This window comes from Barbus barbus (genome assembly GCF_936440315.1).
Source record: "Barbus barbus genome assembly, chromosome: 6".
Classification (NCBI taxonomy): Eukaryota; Metazoa; Chordata; class Actinopteri; order Cypriniformes; family Cyprinidae; genus Barbus; species Barbus barbus.
In genome coordinates this window covers 26424624-26444789 of record NC_136734.1, presented here as the reverse complement: position 1 = coordinate 26444789, position 20166 = coordinate 26424624, and the positions used below count along the sequence as shown (strand labels likewise).

The window sequence follows — 20166 nt, the reverse complement described above, 5'->3', positions numbered from 1 at the left end:
CTACGGAGAATGAATCCTATGCAATAGGTTTATTTGCATTTGTTTCATGTTTTTGCACAGTTTTGCTGCACTTTGCACTAAACCTACCTTAAAAAAAATAAATGTTATTCATGTTGTTCAAGCAAACTGTTATTTTTCGTGATTATTGGGATCAATACCCGACGCGTTGACCTGGGCCAGTGAACTTCAAAAGACAGTGGCAAATTTCCCTTATTGTCTACCCCTGAAATTAATACGTTTGTTATAGGCTACTGTATAAGTTAGGCTGTTTTGTATTCGCACTTGTGCTCCTAAATACATTTTCCAGTTCGCACACATCTATTTTTAGTCGCAAATGCGAGTGAAATGATCGCACTGTCGAGCCCTGCAGGAGTAGCAGCTAGGACTGTGCTGTCTGTAGAAACCAACTAAATGATTGAAGTCCGGAATATGTAGAGAACAGTCTGTTTTTTTTTTTTACATGAAGATTATAACATTTACAACATTTTGACTAAAATAAGGTCAAAATTGTAAAAAATGTAAATATATGCAAGGATAGGCTAAATCTACATGCTAGCGCTAATTTTAGCATTTGAAATCATTTAAATCTTTAAACATTTTATTTTACAAAATATGCACACAAATGTTACTCAAAAACTAAATAAAAATCGTAAGTGTATTTACTTGTCTCAGTGTTTGGCGCATTTGCCGTTGCTAGGAAACGCTTATTTTGTTTACTAGGATGAGAGTTGCTGAAATCGCGTTTGGTCTCGTACTGTATCGTGTATCTTGTCAGTGTGTGCACTTGCTTGGCCATTTGTAGTTGATAAACAGGAAAGTGGGTCCAGCTGAATTGAAATGATCATTTGTTGGTTTGGTATAATAAAGGTTATTATACCGCGGCAGCGGTCGCGGCAGTCGTCGTGTGAAGCCCTCTTAGTGTGAAGACCAAAGAGTGTAAAGACCATCGACTCTACCGTGCGACTCCACCGGGCAGGGACACCGGCAAGGGATAGTAGTAGCTTTTTATTTAATTTTTTCATTGATATGTTTATTATTGAAATGTTGTTGTTATATGCATGTGTTAATTTTATTTAATTTCTTTATTTTCTTAAATATGTGGGTAGATAGTATTTATAGAGTTGTAACTTTTTAGTTTTAGTTACTTTTTCTTATTTGTAAGTCGCTTTGGACAAAAGCGTCTGCTAAATGACAAAAGTAAGTAAAGTAAAGTAAAAAGTAATAAATGGAAAACATTAAATTTATGTGTTAATATTCCTGCTGTATGTGATTGTTTGATTTTTAGTTTTGGTTTAATTTCAGTACAAAATTAAGATTGCTATCCTAAATTTGACAGACAAACAGTAATCAATGACCTTGAGGGTTTGCCTAGAACAGGGCTCCAGATTTACTATTTTACTAGGAGCTCTGTAGCCCCTGACTGAGAATTTTTAGGAGCACAAGCAGAACATTTAGGGGCACACCTTAAATCAGTCTGCAATGCAATCATTCACATATTTTCCCCATTTTAACTGTATTACTGACAAATGCTTTGATATTAAATAGACTTAACTCATAGAAATTACAATGTGCAGCAGTATTTTAATTTCAGAGGGATATGAAAAAAATATATAGGCCTATGATATGAAAAAATTGCTATTGTTTTGCATTAGTAAGTGCAGTTACAGGGCTCGCAAAATTTCTAAATCCCTGGTATCCCTTCGGGCAGGTACTCTTCAGATTTTGGTAGCCCGAAAATTAATTTAACTAGCCCAAATAAAATAAAGACCATAAATGTCAATCAAAAACATTTTCAATTCACAAATATCAACGAATATTAAGGAAAGAGTTTTATTTTACTATTTACAAGGTATCTGCATAATTCTTAATTTAAGGCAATTTGAAAAATAATTTCTTATACCATTTAACGTATTTAAAACTGTCTAAGGCCTTAAAAACTCTTCAGTTTAGTTGTATCAAATTTAAGGATCCGTGGGAGCAATGTTCCCTCTAATTTTTCTTCTTGCTGAGCAAAACTTTTCTCTATTGGGCAGACATTTCGGGCACCTGAGCAAAAGCATTCTTTATACCAGACCTGTACAGCACGCACACAAAAAAAGTGTGTAACTTTTAACTTTAATGTGCTATTTATATTTGATTTGACCCTTGATGTAACTAAATAATGTACATTTTAGGTTACCTGAGAAAACATTTTTACTGTACAATACACTGCAGTTCAAAAGTTTGGATCAATAAAGTTTTTTTAAAGAAGTTTCTTATGCTCATCAAGGCTGTATCTATTTGATAAAAAAATACTGAATATTAATATACTTTAAAATTGTAATTGTAATTCATTCCTGTGAAGCAAAGCAGTATTTTCAGAGTCACACGATCCTTTAGAAATCATTCTAATATGCAGATTTTTAATCAATGTTGGAAACAGTTGTACTGCTTTTTTATTTTACTTTTTATACTGTATTTTTTGGGACCTTTTGATATTTAAAAAAAAATTATTTGTTAAAAAGAACAGTGTTTAGTCAAAATAGAGATTTTGTGTTACAATATAAACTATTCAAACGTTTGGGGTCAGAATTCTTTTTTTTTTTTTAAAGATACTTTTAAAAAAGTTTAAAGAACCTTTATTCAGCAAGGATGTGTTAAATGGATACAATTGATGGTACAGACTTCTATTGTTAGAACACATTTCTATTTTGAATAAATGCTGTTCTTATAAACTTTTTATTAATCAAAGAATCAAAGAAAAACGTAACACAGGTTCCAAAAAAATATGAAGCAGCACAACAGTTTCAACACTGATAATAAATCAGCATATTAGAATGATTTTTGAAGGATCATGTGACACTGAAGACTGGAGTAATGATGCTGAGAATTCAGCTTTGGAATAAATACTATTTTAAAGTATAGATATTAAAATAGGAAACCGATATTAGAAATTGCAATAATATTTCACTATATCACTGTTTTACAGCCTTGATGAGCAAGATACTCAAAGTCAAAGACTCAAAAACAAGGTCAATTATTTATCAGGTTTATAATATAGCCTATAACATAATATCAGAATCAGAATGAGCTTTATTGGCCAAGTATGTTTACACATACAAGGAATTTGTTGTAGTGACAGAAGCTCCAATATATTATCAAAACAAACTATTTAAACTGATAGAATAGAATAGAATACAAACTGAAGCAAAACTTAAGCTGAGATCTGTAAGTATATAAAAAATATATAAAAATATAAAATATATAAATATATAAAAAAAACGTGAACATATGAATTCTTCTATAGCTGTCTAAACATCGTTATGAAGTACAGTTTGTACAATACTCAGACAACCGCCGCAATTATTACAAATGACTGGAGGTCACAAGGTAATACTAATCCCGTGCGAATAGGGCTTTATTTAGAACTGTTTATTTAGAACTATTCACAACTTCAGTGATTATGTAAGGAATAATTGACGACGGGCCGTTGAATTATTAGAAAAATAATGCACACCCGAGGTGGTGATGCGGCCACGACGCGAAGCGGAGTCTACTCTAATACTCTAATAATTCAACGGTCCGGAGTCAATTATTCCGCTTATACTACGGTTGCCACACCTCAAGACATCGATCAGATTATATATTTCAAGGGATTCGTCCGGTTTTTCTACTTAAATCGCTATTGTGAGTAGGATTATTTCTTCCGCATCTCATCCAACGACTCTTTTGCTAGTTCCAAAACGTCATTTTAAAGCTGGCAATGGAGGCTTGAGCCGTTGATAGCAGACTAATGCAGTTAATAATGAAGTTATTAGAAAGAGAGCGAGAGAGACAGAGACACAGAGAAAGAGAAACAGAGAGAGAGAGAGAGAGAGAGAGAGAGAGAGAGAGAGCTTGTATGAATTAGGCTACCTCTGTGTGTCCCTCAACAGTGTTCTGAAGCACCGTCTCTAAACTGTAAGTCTGCTTTAAGATGCAGCGCTGTTATTACCTCGCTAGTGAGAAATGTCATGTGTAGCCTTTAAGTTGCTACACTAGGCTAACTGATAAAATCGTCAGGGCAGCACTGACAACGATGCGAAGTGATATGGAACTGTAATGCGGTCAAGAAAGCTGCCTGGAACTACGTTCGCCGTGCGTTTCCCTGAAAATAATTGCACACCTCAGAACGTTCGTCAGCCAATCAGATTCAAGCATTCAACGGCCCCGTAGTATAAGTGTGATTTAAGAACCATTCACACGGGATTAGTATTACCTGGTGACCTCCAGTCATTTGTAATATTTGCGGCGGTTGTCTGTGATCTTAATCCCGTGCGAATCGTTCATGTCTGTAATTTGTAAAGGAAAAATTCCCCCGCAAATGACCTACCATATTTCGCCGAACACCGAGGTCCTGTGATAATTTTATATAAAGGAAAAAGTATAAATTAATATCTAATAAGCCAATAAGTGTTGTTGCCATCTACAGGTTATAATGGTGATTTGATGTATTTTTTAATTTTACACAAGTGTTTGTTCACCGCAGTTTATTTTGGTCATCCCATTGAAAATAACATTCAAATTGGATCATTTTGGAGCTTTAAAGTGCAGGCAACAGTTGTGTGAAATGCTTGCAAGTCATTGAAAGTTGCTTGAATTTCTCTCTTAAAAGGTTGTACAAACCCTGAAATGAATAATGTAATAACATTCGACTATTTCTACCACAACACCATGATTACAGTTACTGCTTCTTGTTTTCCACGTCAGCGCTGTTTGATCTGTTTATGACAGAGAATTCTGTGCAGAATCTCACAGCGACCTTTATTCATTCGGCAGCGAATTCAAACGCTTCTCACTTGATCTCTCAGCGCCACAAAATCAACTTTGGTTCCCGAGTAAAGCTTTTCTGAGCTCGGACCAGTTTGTTTGCATCGTGCTGCGCAGCTCAAACGAGTAGCGGGATTTTGTTTCGCTTTTGTTTTGTTTGCTGTTTCTCATATGCAACAGAAAAGGCAGCATGAGTTGAACAACGCGGTGATAGCACCAGTGAAACTGCGCACAAAATTTAAATGCACCAGCAGAAATGGTCGCAGTCTGGAGCCCTGTCCTAGAACATTTCATGTTTATTTGTTGTTGACTTAGGAAGAAAAATATAGTGTCCACAACACTAGACTGCTGTTCTGCTGTTTTGGAGTCGTGCTGGAATGCTTGGTTTTATGTGGTGGTGTTGTGTGGATTATGGAAATGGGGTGTTAACTGATCAGTTTTATTGATCAACTCAGATCACACATTAGAGTACTGACAAACTAAAACCAGAATTACATAACAGGGTCTGCAGTACATGGACTTATATAGTGTGTTTCTGTGAAACTAGAAATAGTTTCTTTCACCTTATGGTGGAAATGATTTTCCAAATTGTTATTTATGCATGTGATGGTGGTGTGCTGGAGTGTGGGTGGGTGGAGGAAGGGAATGGGGGTGTGCATGTGAGTAGGAGTGAAACAAATTTTTTATTTTTTTTCTCCTTTCACATACATTCAGTCAGTGCAACAATCATGTACTCTAGTGGTACTTTAATCAATTACGAGAGATATGACACAAGCAGGAATAAAATAGAGGCCATTTCTGTGGCAGTAGGGTGCCAATATGAAAGACCATCAAGAGGAGGACAACAGAAGAACATGCGCACACACACACAAACAATGCCCAGGAGGCATGTGGCCTCTTATTCGATCTATTTTATTAAAAGGGTGCGGCCGAAAACAGATCAGCCAGCTGAGACCCAGCGAAAGGAAAGTTAGAGTAATGAGGGTAAGGCTATGAAGAAATTATTTTCCATTGAAAAATAAAGGCCGTAATGTGGTGATGTTGGTGCTCTTAGGTCCAATTGTGTGTGAACATATGATTTAAAAATAATAATATAAAGTTTAAGTAGAATATCGTGATAACACATTTCAAGCTGTTATTTCATAATATAATTAAATAAACTTGTCTGCACAGAGCTCCGGACTAAAATGGCCACAATTGCTACAAAAAATCTAGTAGCCATTGGCAACAGACAAGAAAACTTAATCAGATTTCATCTGGTGAGTAGGCGTTAGTTAATTATATCTTTAAAGAGCAAGAGTTTCCTGTGCCTCTATTCAGAAGCTATCTATTGCGTTCCCCTCTCTGCACACAACGAGCATCTGATTCGCTGTTTATTCATTGAGTCAGGAGTCATTCAATCTCAAACTCAGGAGACACCCTTGGTTATGTAATGGAATTAAAAAATCGTGACACAGCCATATTTCTTTTGTTTTTAATTCAGCTCAAAAAGAGCATGTTACATGTCTTTATTTCTACCATTGTATCCCTATGCTGCCAGTCATATTCTACAGGGCTCTTATGGTAATATTTTACAATAGAAAGTCAATGGCAAAAATGAGGACAGCACAGATGAATAGGTGTTACATTTTCCTCTTCTCTTATACACAATGCTAGTAAAATACAGTTATAGCTACACCATTGGTCGTTATGAGTGTGAATGCTTTTCTTAGTGGCAAATACCCATCTGAAAAGATAGATGCTCTGACAAAGGCCAAAGTGTGTGTGTCGTTTGTAGTCTGGACCCTGCAGGCATACATGCAGGAGCAGTCACACACACACACACTTTATTGATTCCCTCTCCTTCTTTTGTCATCTTGTCTATAGTAGCAGGAATCTAATAGCCAATTAGAAATGACCAAGCTTGAGCATGTGTGTGTCTGTCTCTGAGAGTTTGTGTCAGCCTTGTTTCATTATGTGTATACAGAAATGAAATGACCATTAAAAATTAATATTTGTTGATACTTTCAGTTAGATACACATAAATTAAAAGAATTAAATGCCAGAATTGCAAGCTACTGGAGGCTAATAGTTTTTAGGATTATAATTAGGTGTGTTTTGTACTCATTATCTGTCTAAATTTAGTTTAGATTTCATAACAGTGATATCATATTCCAGATTCCTGATGTGGTCTAATATCAATATATCAATGACTTTGCATGCAGTTCTCAGCTATTCTGAAAGGAGCTCTTGGTTGCACTTTATTTTGTGTGCTTGTTACAGTGTAATTATACATTTAAATACTGAGAAATATTAATTCACTACATGTACTTGCTATATGGTTAGATTTTGGATTAGGGTTTGGTTTAGGGTTACATGCATGCAATTATGCATAATTTATTGTTGTTATAGTGTAGTAAGTAAATGTAACATGTAACTAGGACACCTTAAAATAAAGTGTTACCGAGTTCTTCTTCAGTAAACTGTACTACTTGCCATATAAGCAGCAGAGCAGTTTATAAGTCAAAGTTACTGAAAGGCCAGAATTTTCTGTAGCCTAGACTGTAGGCGCGCACACATTTTTCTTTTCTTTGTTTGATTGTACACACACTCTGAAGTTATTTAACAATTACAGTAGTCTGTAGTTACAGTAGGATGAGCTGTTTTGCATAACTGAAATGCTCAATTTTAAGAAGCTTTTTTCCCCCCCGCAGAAATGCATTTTCCACTACTTGTGTAATGGTGTCACTGATGGACATTCTCTATGCACAGCCAAATGATCAATAATTGAAGATTGTTATTTATTTTATGAATGTAGTTGTAGTGTTGTGGCTATTTCTTGATTGCAGTGATTGGCTGAGTGTGTTTGTGTGTTCTCAAGCTCACTGATAGTGCCATTAATATGTAAAAAGCTTAAAATGCTGTACTGGGGTGGTTCACTGTTTTTTTTAGGACACTGTTAGTGTGTTTTTGTCAATTTCTTTTTCTTTTCCTGCTCCTTTCTTTTTTCGCTACTACAGACCTACTTATCCCCTTCTTTTCTTCACAGACACACACAGTGTCATGGGCTGGAGTGGGATGGGTGTGTCTAATCCTCCCCCACCCCAGCCTTACCCAACCAGATTGGGATTATTCTAAATGATTTTAACACTCCTCAGAATATTAGAGCAGGTTAAAGAGATTTGGGAGGAGGGAACTGTTTTGTCTGGAATGGCCGCACCTGAGTCCCTGTTCTCAGGGGAGTTTTTCTGTGTGTGTTTGGGTATATGCATGCACAGAATATGTTCATTAAACATAGTACAAACACATGGTTGACTGAGCTGCCATTTCTGTCCTGGGACTGAGGACTTTCTCTATGGTTACCTCATCTTGAGGATCTTGACAAGGTACAGGCTTGAATCATGTTAATGACCAACAAACAGACTTTCACTTATGCTGCTTTTTGGGTCTTAGCAGTATGAATCACCTTAAATTTCATTGTATGTAAAATGCAGCTTGGACATTCTGCCTAGCACCTAATTATGTGCTTCACAGAAGAAGAAAAATTATACAGGTTCGGAATATGGGATTAGAATGTTCGCGTTTGACTGAAGTATTGCTTAAATTTCCATTTACATGAAGACGCTTCAATGAATATGAGCTACAGCCAGACAACAGAGACAAGGATGTTGTTGTTTTTATCTGCAGGGATTTGCCATATGCTGAGATATGATAACTGAAGCTGAAGAAAGTAAGGCTATTATGCATAAATTAGCTCAGAATTTTTTAATCAGGATACTAAAACATCTCAATCATTTTTTTGTCAGTCAGGGTTTCACTCTTTAGAGTGACTAGCTGTAAATTCTGAACAACCTGAAACAGAACAATGTATGAAACCCAGTTTCATACATTGTTCTGTTTCAGCATCTTCTGTCACTGGTGTTATGAAACTGCTGCTGAGAGCTGAGCAAATCAAAGTGCTGATTTTAGGAATATGCCTGATAGATATTTGACAGAGGAGATGCGTGTATGTTGTGTCAGTTACAGAGGCGCTAGAGGAGTGTGTGGGTGTAATCCAGGATAACTGCTCCATGTCCAGTCTCTAATTTCAGCACTTCCTTAATCTACACACTAATGAGATTGGAAACAGCCCTCCTTCTCTCTTTGTTTGGGTTGAGATCTTTCCAAAATACGGGTTTATCTCTCTCTATGTGCCTCGTGCATACAACCTAGCACTCACACACATTCATTCTACTATATCACATATACCTGTTTCTATATATTGTTCTGTCTTTCTCTCTTTGTCTATCTATTACTCATTTAACCTTTTGAGTCTGATTGGTGTTAGTGTGTTATTTCCCTATATATACAGTAGTACAAATATCTTGATGGTGGCAGTCATTAGATCAGCTCCAATTGTCCCCCATTCAGTATGTGTTCTGTATTCTGTAGTGTGTAGTTTCTGTGCCTTTAGCAGGACTGACAGGTTTGCTGAACACTCCACCATCAAGTCAACATACATAGAAAAAATCCCAATCATACACTTTGAGGTAAACCAATAAAGACTATCTTCCATGTCTTGAGGCATTTCCAAAAATCTCAATTCAGAGTACAGTTCGCTAGCGGTTTTGTCTATGATATTCCATTCCAATTGTTCAAGTAAATACTTGAAACTAGGTCTATAAATCACTGTGGTACACTGTAAATCTCTGTCCCTCGTAAGGTCATCAGTGAATCCAAATTGCACCATCATGAGCACCTGGGGTTCCTTTGTTTGTGTGTCCCTGAAAGACACTCTGTATCCTCTAGAGTCCAGTCCGCCGCTCTCCCTTTATGACTGATGGAGCTGTTGGTGAGGTGATTTTCAGGGTAAGGCGAGTGGATTAAAGCTGGGCCCTTCTGAGAAAAATCTGACTAGGGATGGGCATTTTCCCAAAATTTTGCATTCGAATATTCGGGCTCATAAAAAAGAATATTCATTTATTTAAATTAGGTTTAATGAGAAAGACGTTATTTTTAATTATCAAGTTTTTGTCACGATTTCTGAACAAGCTTATGATTAGCCGTTACTCAACAATGTTCTACAACAACGTTACGCTATATCGCAAGGTTTTATTTTGGTTGAAAACGTGTAAACAACAACAACAACAAATACATTAAAGCATTCAAGATCAAGCAGAGCAAACTGAAAAGTCAAGCAGACTGTTCCAATTACAGTACAGAATGTAGGCTACATATACTCGAGCCAGCCTATATTTATTGTTTAAATTGTTTCACGTATTAATTCTGAGAGAAACAATAATATTCACATGTTAGGGTGAAAGTTTGTTCCTCATTCTGATAACAAGAACACGCTGACAAATATAACGTGTGCTAACAGTTTCTTAGCGCTTTGTGTTAAACCACTCTCCCTCTAGAAAACTTTATATATGTCGGAAGATAATTTCACTATCAGATAAACTCTCTTCTCGGCTCACCTGCAGTTGTGAATGCAGTGATGAACAGCTGTCTTTCTCAGTCGACTGTGTTTGGATTTCATAATTTCTCATTGTGGTGGTGATAGTATGATAAATCAGTTTCACTAATTCATCTGATCAGAAGTAATTACATTTTGTCAGATCATTTAGATCAAAGTAAATCCAAACTTCATGAGGCAAATGATGACGTTCTGTGATCAAATATCAACTTAACACGCTCCACAGCGCCACCCAGTGCATGTAGTTCTAACTGCTTAGGATTTATCATGGATTCCCTGCATTCACGGCCAGCAAATTAACATAGTAAAATTCGAATATTGTTTGAATAATAATTGCAGACCGAATATTCGAATGTTCGACTATTCATGCACGCCCCTAGATTGGACGCGTAGACACATGCTCGCACACGCTGATATGAGAACTACACAAGCTGTTCCCTACCACATGAACAAAAACACATGCTCTTCTGCCTCCCCTGATTTAGGCCACCAAACCAATCACCATATAGCCATGCACACAGACGCCTCTGAGGCATGCCAAAACCTATTGACCTACTCCTGTCTGCCACCAGCATAGACAGCTGCCTTCTAAGGCAGATCAAATGAAACCTTAGAAGGAACTGATTTGGCAATGTTCTACATAGTGAAAATACAAAGGATACTGTTTCTTAGTTGTTTGGAATTGGTGTTAGCACCATGCTAGAACTTATGTTTTTCTGTCTCTCTTCCCCATCAAAAGGATAGGGTTTAGAAATATTCTGGCTGGACTTTGTGTTTCATGATTTTATATGCATACCATTTTAGAGTCCAGTGTCCTTCAGTGCAGGTATATGTTTCAGTGTGAAAGAGAGAGAAAAGAAAGAACAGTGTGTGAGGGATGTATATTTTACCTGATCTCTGTTTCTCTCTTCTGTCCCTGGAGGTTTGTAATGCTGTGAAATATTTATGGGATAAACTTTGTCCTACAGGCAATTCTCTTTTTCTTTCCAGAATCTCTGGATTCTAAGAACTCATCTTTCTGGTGGGATTAGCACCAAGGATTGCTCAATCTGAAGGAAGGCACGAGGGATTTCATTTAATCTGTATTTTGGTTTAGGTTTGAATTAATCTTAGTTTATCTGCATGTTAACTATTTCTTCCTGTGCTTAGTTGAATTGTTTTTTTGCTTTTTCCCTTGATGGGAAAAACGTTTATTGCCTTGTGATATTTTGTTCTGATGTAACTCTTGAGCAGACCTTAAAGGCAGAAATCTTAGATGCATGTCCAGAAATAACATTTTGCCATATCTGTATTTTGCATTGCTTGATTGAATTAATAATAATATAAAAAAAGAGAGTAGTCAAAGCCTAATATAATAATATCAGGAGGTGAGCCAGTCTCTGTCTCTCTGGTGACAAATGTACCAAGACACATCATGTTTTTTTCTTCCTAATATTTTACTTCTGCTGGCTTAATGCTTGTAAAATATCATATGTATTGCTACATGGAGTTAGATTTAAAAAGATAAAATACTCTTGGTGAATGTAATCGTTTTAGCAGAATATCATAATATATCATATACTGATTTAAATAATAAATTATGTTTGTTCCTCATAAAGTTACTGACCAGCTGGCAAAAAATAATTTATTCAGCAAAGATTTTATTTCCATTTGGCACTGGGCACTTGTTAATTTTGGCCCATGTTCTGATGTTATTGTAGTAAATGTTCAGAATTCCAAATGCGTGCAGATTGCAGGACCAGCTAATGGGCCCAATCTGTGCCGCACCAGGTTAGACTAACCTCACCTGCTTACAGTCTGTTACTGAGGTAACATTTCTACAACTGGTTCTATTTTAAATCTGCGTTCAGCAATATTTGAAGGTGTGGTTTCTAAAGTGTTTGTCACAGTTGTATTTGATTGAATGTTATGTTTTGAAACAATATACCAGTATAAAGCTCAAATTTTTGTTCAAAAGGTGTAGCGGATGTGATCAATGTCCTATCCTCCACCTTTCCTAGGTAACATTTTTTGGGACCTAACAAAGCTCGTTTGTCGTCATATCACTTTTTTTCTTCTCTGATTTCCAGGGCAGCTGTTGAGTTTCCAGCTGTGACCATGAGCACCATCTCACCGACTGATTTTGATAGCGTTGAGATCCAGCAGCAGTACAACGACATCAATAACCGCTGGGACATCGCAGCTGAAACCGAGTGGGATAATGAGAACAGTTCTGCACGTCTGTTTGAGCGTTCACGCATTAAAGCTCTCGCAGGTCAGTTTCAATTTTTTTATTAGTGTGTGCGAGTCGAGGTTTGTTTATGCACCAGTGTGCCTCCTGTGTTGATCTATGCGTGTTTGTTTGCATGCTTGTTTTATCAGCTAGTTTTCAACAGGTTGCATTGTATGGTTGTGTCCAGTAGGAGGTGGCATAAGGCAACGTGTGGGAAAAAACAAACAAACAAAAAAAATCACTTGAACCACCTTAAGACAAACAACCCTCCACATGCTCTTTCATGTGATCTTGAAGAACTGATCTTGAAGAACTGTATGCATGATAATATAGTTATAATAATAAAGCAGCTTTAAGTACGGTTTTTGGGTATGGAACATGGTTTACATCTTTTAAAAGACATTCTATTTATAGATGTCAGTGTGTAACAGAGCAGTTGATGTGTGTTAAAGTGCAGTGAGATACCATCTTCTGACAAGCAGTGACTTGATATCCACATTTTTCCAGTGATGTTATTCACCTTGTGACACTCTCACTCTCTCTCATCTCCAGGGCTTTTCTAATGTCAAGTTTATCACCCGCCGTATCTCTTTTTTTTCTTTTTCTGCTGCCAATGGGTGTTTTAAAGCCAGTCGTTGTCATGTTTTTTCACAAGTTTGTTAGGCATATCATAATTTGAAGCACGTGATCAATTTATGCTTTCAAAAGTTGTTTAAAACAGCAGATTTGAACGTCACTGTGTACTGGAGAACTCAAAATAAATTGATATAGTATTAAGTTAGGTAAAATATTACAAAATTTTATGCATTTAAAATGCACTATAAGATGTATGACATTTCTCCAGAGAAATGTTTTTTATATTGTAATAAAACTACTATAAATGTAGTTTTTAGTATGAATATTAAATGGATATTTAATGTAAGTGATTCAAGCTGACGTGTATGTGTGTTTATGACATTATTATGTAAAAGATGGCTTGTTCCAAAGCCAAACGCCCACACGGATATGTGCGCTGGGAATGTAGTGGGACTGAGAAGAGCCTAACCTTGTCATCAGGGCTGTGTGTGTATTTGGGACAAAATGGTCCCCAGGAGTTAGTTAAATCTGACAAAACCTCCCTTCAGGGATATCCAGGGAAATCCTCAAAGGTAAAAGGTTTCATAAATAAAATAATTAATGGCTGGAAAAAGACATTAGTTACATGGAGCTTAATGGAGATGATAGCAGCACCTGCTGGTCTATATAACTGTGTTTCACTTGAGAGGAATTTAGTTCTCTCTGTCGTCTTTATGCATCAAACCCAGCATGTGAAAACCACCATATCATTCACAATAAACTTAAGGCAAAACGTTTGGAAGTGCTGGTAGGGGAATGGAAACTGAGAATACTGAGTTTGAATGGCTTTTGCAGTTCGTGCAGGACAGAGGAGAGGAGGGTCTCAGAGGCCCAGTGCTCATGTATCACACCCATACACAGTTAACTTTAGCTGTTCTCAGACATTTCTGTCCTCCTCTTTGTCTGTCTCACGCTCCGTCTTTTTTTTTTATTACATAAACATGTATAATAAAAGCATTTTATTAAAGTTAAATGCAAGTCATACTGTACATAGAATAGAACAGTGAACTGTGTTTGTGTTTGTTTTTCCATTTACTATCTGTCTTGGTCAGTCTTATCTTCCCATTTTGTGTGAGTTTGAAGTTTGCTGTGATAAAATGCTTTCTTCCAGTGACACGCTGGCTGACTGTTGGCCTAGTGCTTCTGGCCATGATTTGACCTGTGACCTCTGCTCTTTGGTGACTGCTGGTGACATTTGCTAATCAACCCAACCTGCCACTGGACTGGTCTTCATTACACCACTTCCTCTTGTAAAATCTGCGCACACAAGAAATGCATGTGTGAAAGCACTTGCATAACAGATTCTGTTTTTGGATTCATTTGGAGGCATTACAAGATGAGTTTTCTTTCACTGCCAATGTTGCCAGTTCATGGGTGTGAGGTGGTGCACACACACTTGCACAGGAAGAAAGACAGCGCTCGCTTGTTGAGTCTTTCTCAAGTACTTCCTTCCTGTCTTAACGTCTTATTTTATCTGTGCACGTGCTAGAGAAGGCGAGAGAGGGACGTTTTGACATGAATAATTAAAGGTAAAGGTCTAACAACTGCTGAACACCCACAAAACTCACTAAAACAACATTACCCAACATAAAGATCCAGGCAGTCCTAAAATAAGGTCAAACTCATGATTTCTGCTGACTATCTGATCACCTCCAGGGGCTAGTCCCACAAGCCCATCTCTCGTGAACTCTACTCCACCCCCTGTCCACCTTCAGAAATGGTTCAGCCCATACCTCCTCACCCTCCCTCTATCTGTCATTCTCGCTTGCTCAGCCTGGGATTTGCTCCTCCCACACACACCTTATGCAAATGCCAAAGCTCAGAAACCAAGAGAGAGAGAGTAGGAGGCTTTGTTTACTTGAGAAGCTGAGCACAGCTAGTTCTGCAAGCTTACTCAAACAAGGTGTGTGTGCGTGTGCGCACACAGACACGCAGTCTGATCTGAGTGGCCGAGAGAGAGCAATAAGAGTTTTGCACTGAGAGAAGATTGTGTTTGAAGAAGAAAAGAACGGTGAAAGAAGAACATTTTGTTTTTACTGTGCCTTTTTATCACTTCAACTGCACGTGGGTTCCTTTTTTGGCAAAAAAAAAAAAAAGGAAAGAAAGAGCGAGAGAGTCAATTAAAGGAAGAGTTTTTTCTCAAACGGATGAAGCAGAATGGCGCGGTTTAGTGTGCACTAATGAAACGCTCGGACGCACGCTCTCACCTGGAAAGTTTCTGTTTCTAAACCCAACTTTTTTTGGAGCTTTGAGGAAAGTTAAAATTTTGGCAGTTTGTTTTCTAGGTCTGCCTTTTTTTTTTTTTTACCTTACACTTTACATGCCGTGCTCTTGACTCCTGGCTTTACTCTTGTGGAGTGATCGATTTGTTTTGGATGAAAGTTGAGAGTCAGGGTTGGAGGGACGGTTTGCAGTGAAAGCAACGGAGTGTTACAGTGAAAGAGCAGAGACATGGATTTTAATCCGCGCGAACATGAGCCATGTCTCTCGCCAGCTGCCTTTGTAAACCAGGTGCAATATTCCAACATCCTGGAGGGCCGTTTCAAACAGCTGCAAGGTAAGACTGTTTGTTCTTTGCGACCTCATTCTCTCTCTCTTTTCTTTCTCAGATGTATCTGTAGGAGTAGTTCAGCCTCTCAGCTAACCTTTAAATCATGTTTTTGAACCACTTTATAAATCCCCTGAGACCGTCAACAACCTTGAATGTTCATGTGACCTCATCCAGATCTAATTGGAAGTAACATTTCCCCTGACAGACTGAACCCCTTCATCATGGGCGTCACTTATTTTTACAAAGTTTGTGGTGCACAGATGTGGTGGTTGTGAATTCACTAAATCATGGTGGGTTAGCTCATGAATATTAATCTGCTTATGCACAAGTAACTTCATGAAGATGATTTCTCAAAACAGTTGAAGATAGTTTAAGACTGTGGTACAGTATTTTCTACAGTATGTTTTAACTTTCAAGTACACTAGAAATGTACTGAAACATTAGAAATGTACTGAAATCAGTTCAACAGCACATTGAATTGATATCGAACTAAGCTTATATTGTTTTGCTGGCTTGTTCAAGGTCTCAAACAAATGCATGGCATTCAAAGTAACAACACTTCAACATTGACAACTGTGTCATAATGTAGTGGAGAAAAATATTGGCCTTGTAAAAAGGCCAGGACATTTCCAACCTTAAATCTGTCCTTTGAAGATGATATTGAATTTAGTCGCAGAAATAATCAGTGTTCCTCTTATCTCTCTCTGCACCACGGATGGTGCCGATGAGAAAATAGGCCTACAATGATTTATTTTTATGCCTGTGCATGAGAGAGAGAGACACAGAGACCTGTGCTGGTCTCCTGGAGAGTGGCCTTATTTCAGGTACCGCAGAGCTTTTGCCCCAGATCCAAATTACACAGTGTTAAAATAGGAGCGAGAGAAGAGGACGAGAGGGAAGTTCAGAACAGAAAGGTGTAGGAGAGGGAGGATAAGAGGGGAGAGGAGAGGATAATATCTGGGAAAAGAGTTGAGGAACAGATAAGAAGGGGAGTTCAGAGGATAATAGGACTGGAAAGGAGAGGATAAAAACTACTTTTGTGTGTATTAATATAGAGTTAATTCTGAAGAACGTTCAAGATGTTTGTTTTCTGTGGGTGTATCATTCATTCAGTATTTTCTTTTCCTCTTTGAAACCACACTCCTCTTTGGCGCCACATAGCATGTGTGAACTCTGCTAATCCCGCCCCCACACGACGCGAGATCTGATCTTCTGTTTGTGTGCACGGTTGAGGTCATGGGGAGTGTTTCTCAGTTAACAGGGAGATAATGACTCAAGCATTGTACTTTTCAGGGCTATTATCTATTGTATAGGAAGAATGGCATCTTCAAAACAGGCCTTGAATATGAACACACACCTCTAGAGTGCCATCAAGTAAATACCTAAAATGAACTCTGAATTCTGGAAGCAAAGTTTCTAGTTGTCCAGTCATGTGTTGTTTGATTCCAAGGCCCACCATTGCTTACAACAATATTACCACATGGTTTTTCAAGTCGTTCATGTATTGCTGGAGAGGGATTTTGAATTTCTACACAATAAAATATTTTAGAGGCTATTCCTTTAATATTACTTAATATTCTTAAATGCCTATGGAGTTATGAGTTTATGAATGTACATGATTTTTCCAGATCCCTAAATCAAACTTTTAAAATTAGGCTGACTTATATACCCAAGATCGTGGGAAGTTCTTGAGTTAGTGAATTTTAGTAAGAAATATATAGATTTTTAGTTGTTTTTTACATTTTAATAGTTGTTTTGTTTTATTTTAAACAATTTTAAGTATTCTTGAGGCCCTCTTTTAAGTCTGCTGAAGCTCCTAGTGGGCCCTGGCTCTCTGGTTGAAAACCACTGGTTTAGACGGACTGCAAGCGGATGGATGTCATACATCAATGTTCTATGCATAACACATGATAGTGTTCTCGTTGGAAAGACTCTGTAGAAGACATGGAGATTCGAAAGTAAGAGAGAGAACAGCGTGTCACGTATGTGTTAATGATTACTGTAGTTTCGTCATTGCACCCATCTGGAATCTGGTGTATACCAGCGTTTTGACACACATTCACAGACGCACACATATACAGTGTCTCATTTATCTTTTCTGCTCAAGCGGCCTGTGATCCTCCCCTCTTCTCATGTCCTCACACACTGGTAATTCCGGTCAGGTTACCCTTAGGCCGACTATTTTGAAACATTTTACAGAAGTACAAGTGCGTTGTATCGGGGGCTTGCTCAGACATGGTCTTCATGCTTGGTCAGTCTGGTTCTTCTCAATGGATTCTCAATTCTTTTGATGCAACACCAGTTTCTCTGTTGTGGTTGTAATTATCGTAATTTAAATAAATCCCTGCAGCAAGGTAATATTGCATGCGTGCATGCAGGTGTTTGTGCGTGCTGCAGTGAATAGGATGGGATAAGAGTCATTTCTTACAAGGTTGTTGTTGCCACTTCTAAAATACTTAGTGTCACTGTCATTGCAAAACAGTTGAGATAAATCAGTGTTTCAGTTCTCTGGTGCAAACATTCTTTTTTTATTCCCCCTCTCTTTGTAAACTCAGTGTGTAATTTGAAATGCCATAGAGTGTGTTTACATGCAAAATATAATGCTGATAAATCAGCTTATGAAAGCTAGATGACGCAAGAAAGCCCCATTTATATAAGTTTTCTCTAGTTTTGATGTCTAAATGCATACAGGTGTGCACAGAATGCAAGCCACCAGAATGCTAGTGAAGGTTTTGACATGCAGAATGAATCAGAGTAATGAGTAAATCAGTATCGGAATTTAATGTAAATTAATATCGGCTTTTGCATAGGTTATTTATTTATATGCAAAAATGTGTTTATTAATGTACACAGTTTTATATGTACATTTATAGGATTTTACACTATTTAAGACCCTTACTAATTGCTGTGCACATTTTCTTTCCCCTACATATTTTTAGTTTATTTAGCATAATCGCGTAAAAACTGTACATGGAAAAACATTGATTCCATGAAGTCTTTTCAGTGTATGAGTGCGAGTGAGAAAGTTGCAGGAAATCTATAATTTCTTCTTTTTTTTTTTTTGACTTCTAAAAAAATAATAGTATATTATTTTAATAGTAATAATATTTTCCCAAGTCTGCTTAATTGGTTGTGGGTGTGTGATACCCGTGGAAGCTCCAAGCAGCAGAAGCAGGCGGAAATGGTGACCCAGAGCAGGAGTGTGGTGACCCTAGGAGTATGAGCTGACAGAAGCTGGAGAATATCAGCATGGATAAAAATTTTATTCTGAAATCTCAGTGAAATTCCACTGATAAGCAGTGTGTATTTGTGAGTGTGCTTAGGTTTAAAAGGTTTTCTACCCCAGTGTCAGTCACCCTGAAGAGGTGAACATGTACTCCTCATTACACAGAGACACACAGAAATTCTTCACACACAGACACAAACACCGATTTACTAGGGTCCCAGGAATTTAAGGCCACCTTGATAGGTAAAAATGTATGTGTATTTAATAAAAAGGCCTAATAAACAGGCTGGCCATGAGATAAGGGTGAAGGGGGTAGAAAGTCAGAAACTCTCACACAGGCCTACTTCCACATATACTTTATGAGCATATGAGATAATATACAATGAGATATAGATTTGTCTGAATACCATCAGTTGTGATCTATATCTCTGGCTGCTCTTACATGTGAATGTACTTTTTTTTCCTCTCCATCTATCAATATTTTGAAAGTTGTCAATATTTACAGTCATATATTTGTATATTCTTTCTTCCGTGAAACACAAAAGATGTTTTGTCCATGCAATGAAAGTCAATGGGGTGTCTATGTTGTTTCATACTTCATTGACTTTCATTGCAGGAACAAAAATAGTTGAAACATTCTTAAAAATATGTTCTGTTCTGCAGAAGAAAGAAAGTCAAGCTATTCATTAATATCAATATTCATTTTTGGGGTGAAGTGTCTCTTGAATGCAGTCCGCAGACTCTCACACCTTCCTTGTTATCACTGTTGATGTTTCTGTCATCTTATTTTACTCTCTGTACTTATTTACTGTTCTGCTCTTTGATAGTTACAGTGAGTTGTTCCAGGAAAAAATCCTCCCTTCTCACTCTTCTGCTATCCAGATGTTCTTACTCTGATGTTTGTGCATATAAATGGCAGTGTATATGAATAGTTGTACATGAATATATATACTTCATATATGCAATCAGGTTATGTTTACCTACTAAATTATCTCCCCAGCCAATAGCAATACAGAGTACTTGATGATAAGGCCAATAAAGGCTTGTTTTGTTCTGTAAAGAAACTTAAACAACTTCAGTTAAGCACACGTTCACAAAGCCTAATAAAAATAGAGATAATATAGATATTTACTTGGGTTTAGATTAGGCATTTTAATGTGGACAAGAGGAAGTGTGTGTAATGTGGTTTGGCAAGACACTTGATCTAAAATATGTGAAAAATGTCAAAGAATTAATGTTCAAAACTAAGTTTACCTACAGGAAGAAAATGAAACCGACTCTCACAAAATAAAGCAAAAAAAAATCATCATGGGCTGTGTTAGAAAAAATAGGCTACATCC

The 20166-nt window shown here is 37.3% G+C and overlaps 1 protein-coding gene across 1 annotated transcript in view; it reads left to right on the top strand.

The window, feature by feature from the left end:
• LOC306871384 (spectrin beta chain, non-erythrocytic 1-like) overlaps positions 1–20166 on the top strand; it is an 82391-nt gene that overhangs the window by 19663 nt on the left and 42562 nt on the right. Inside the window, exon 2 of the mRNA XM_079419251.1 lies at positions 12292–12476. Within this exon, the coding sequence (XP_079275377.1) occupies positions 12320–12476 (157 nt within the window). The 5' untranslated portion in view covers positions 12292–12319. The remainder of the gene's footprint in view (positions 1–12291; positions 12477–20166) is intronic.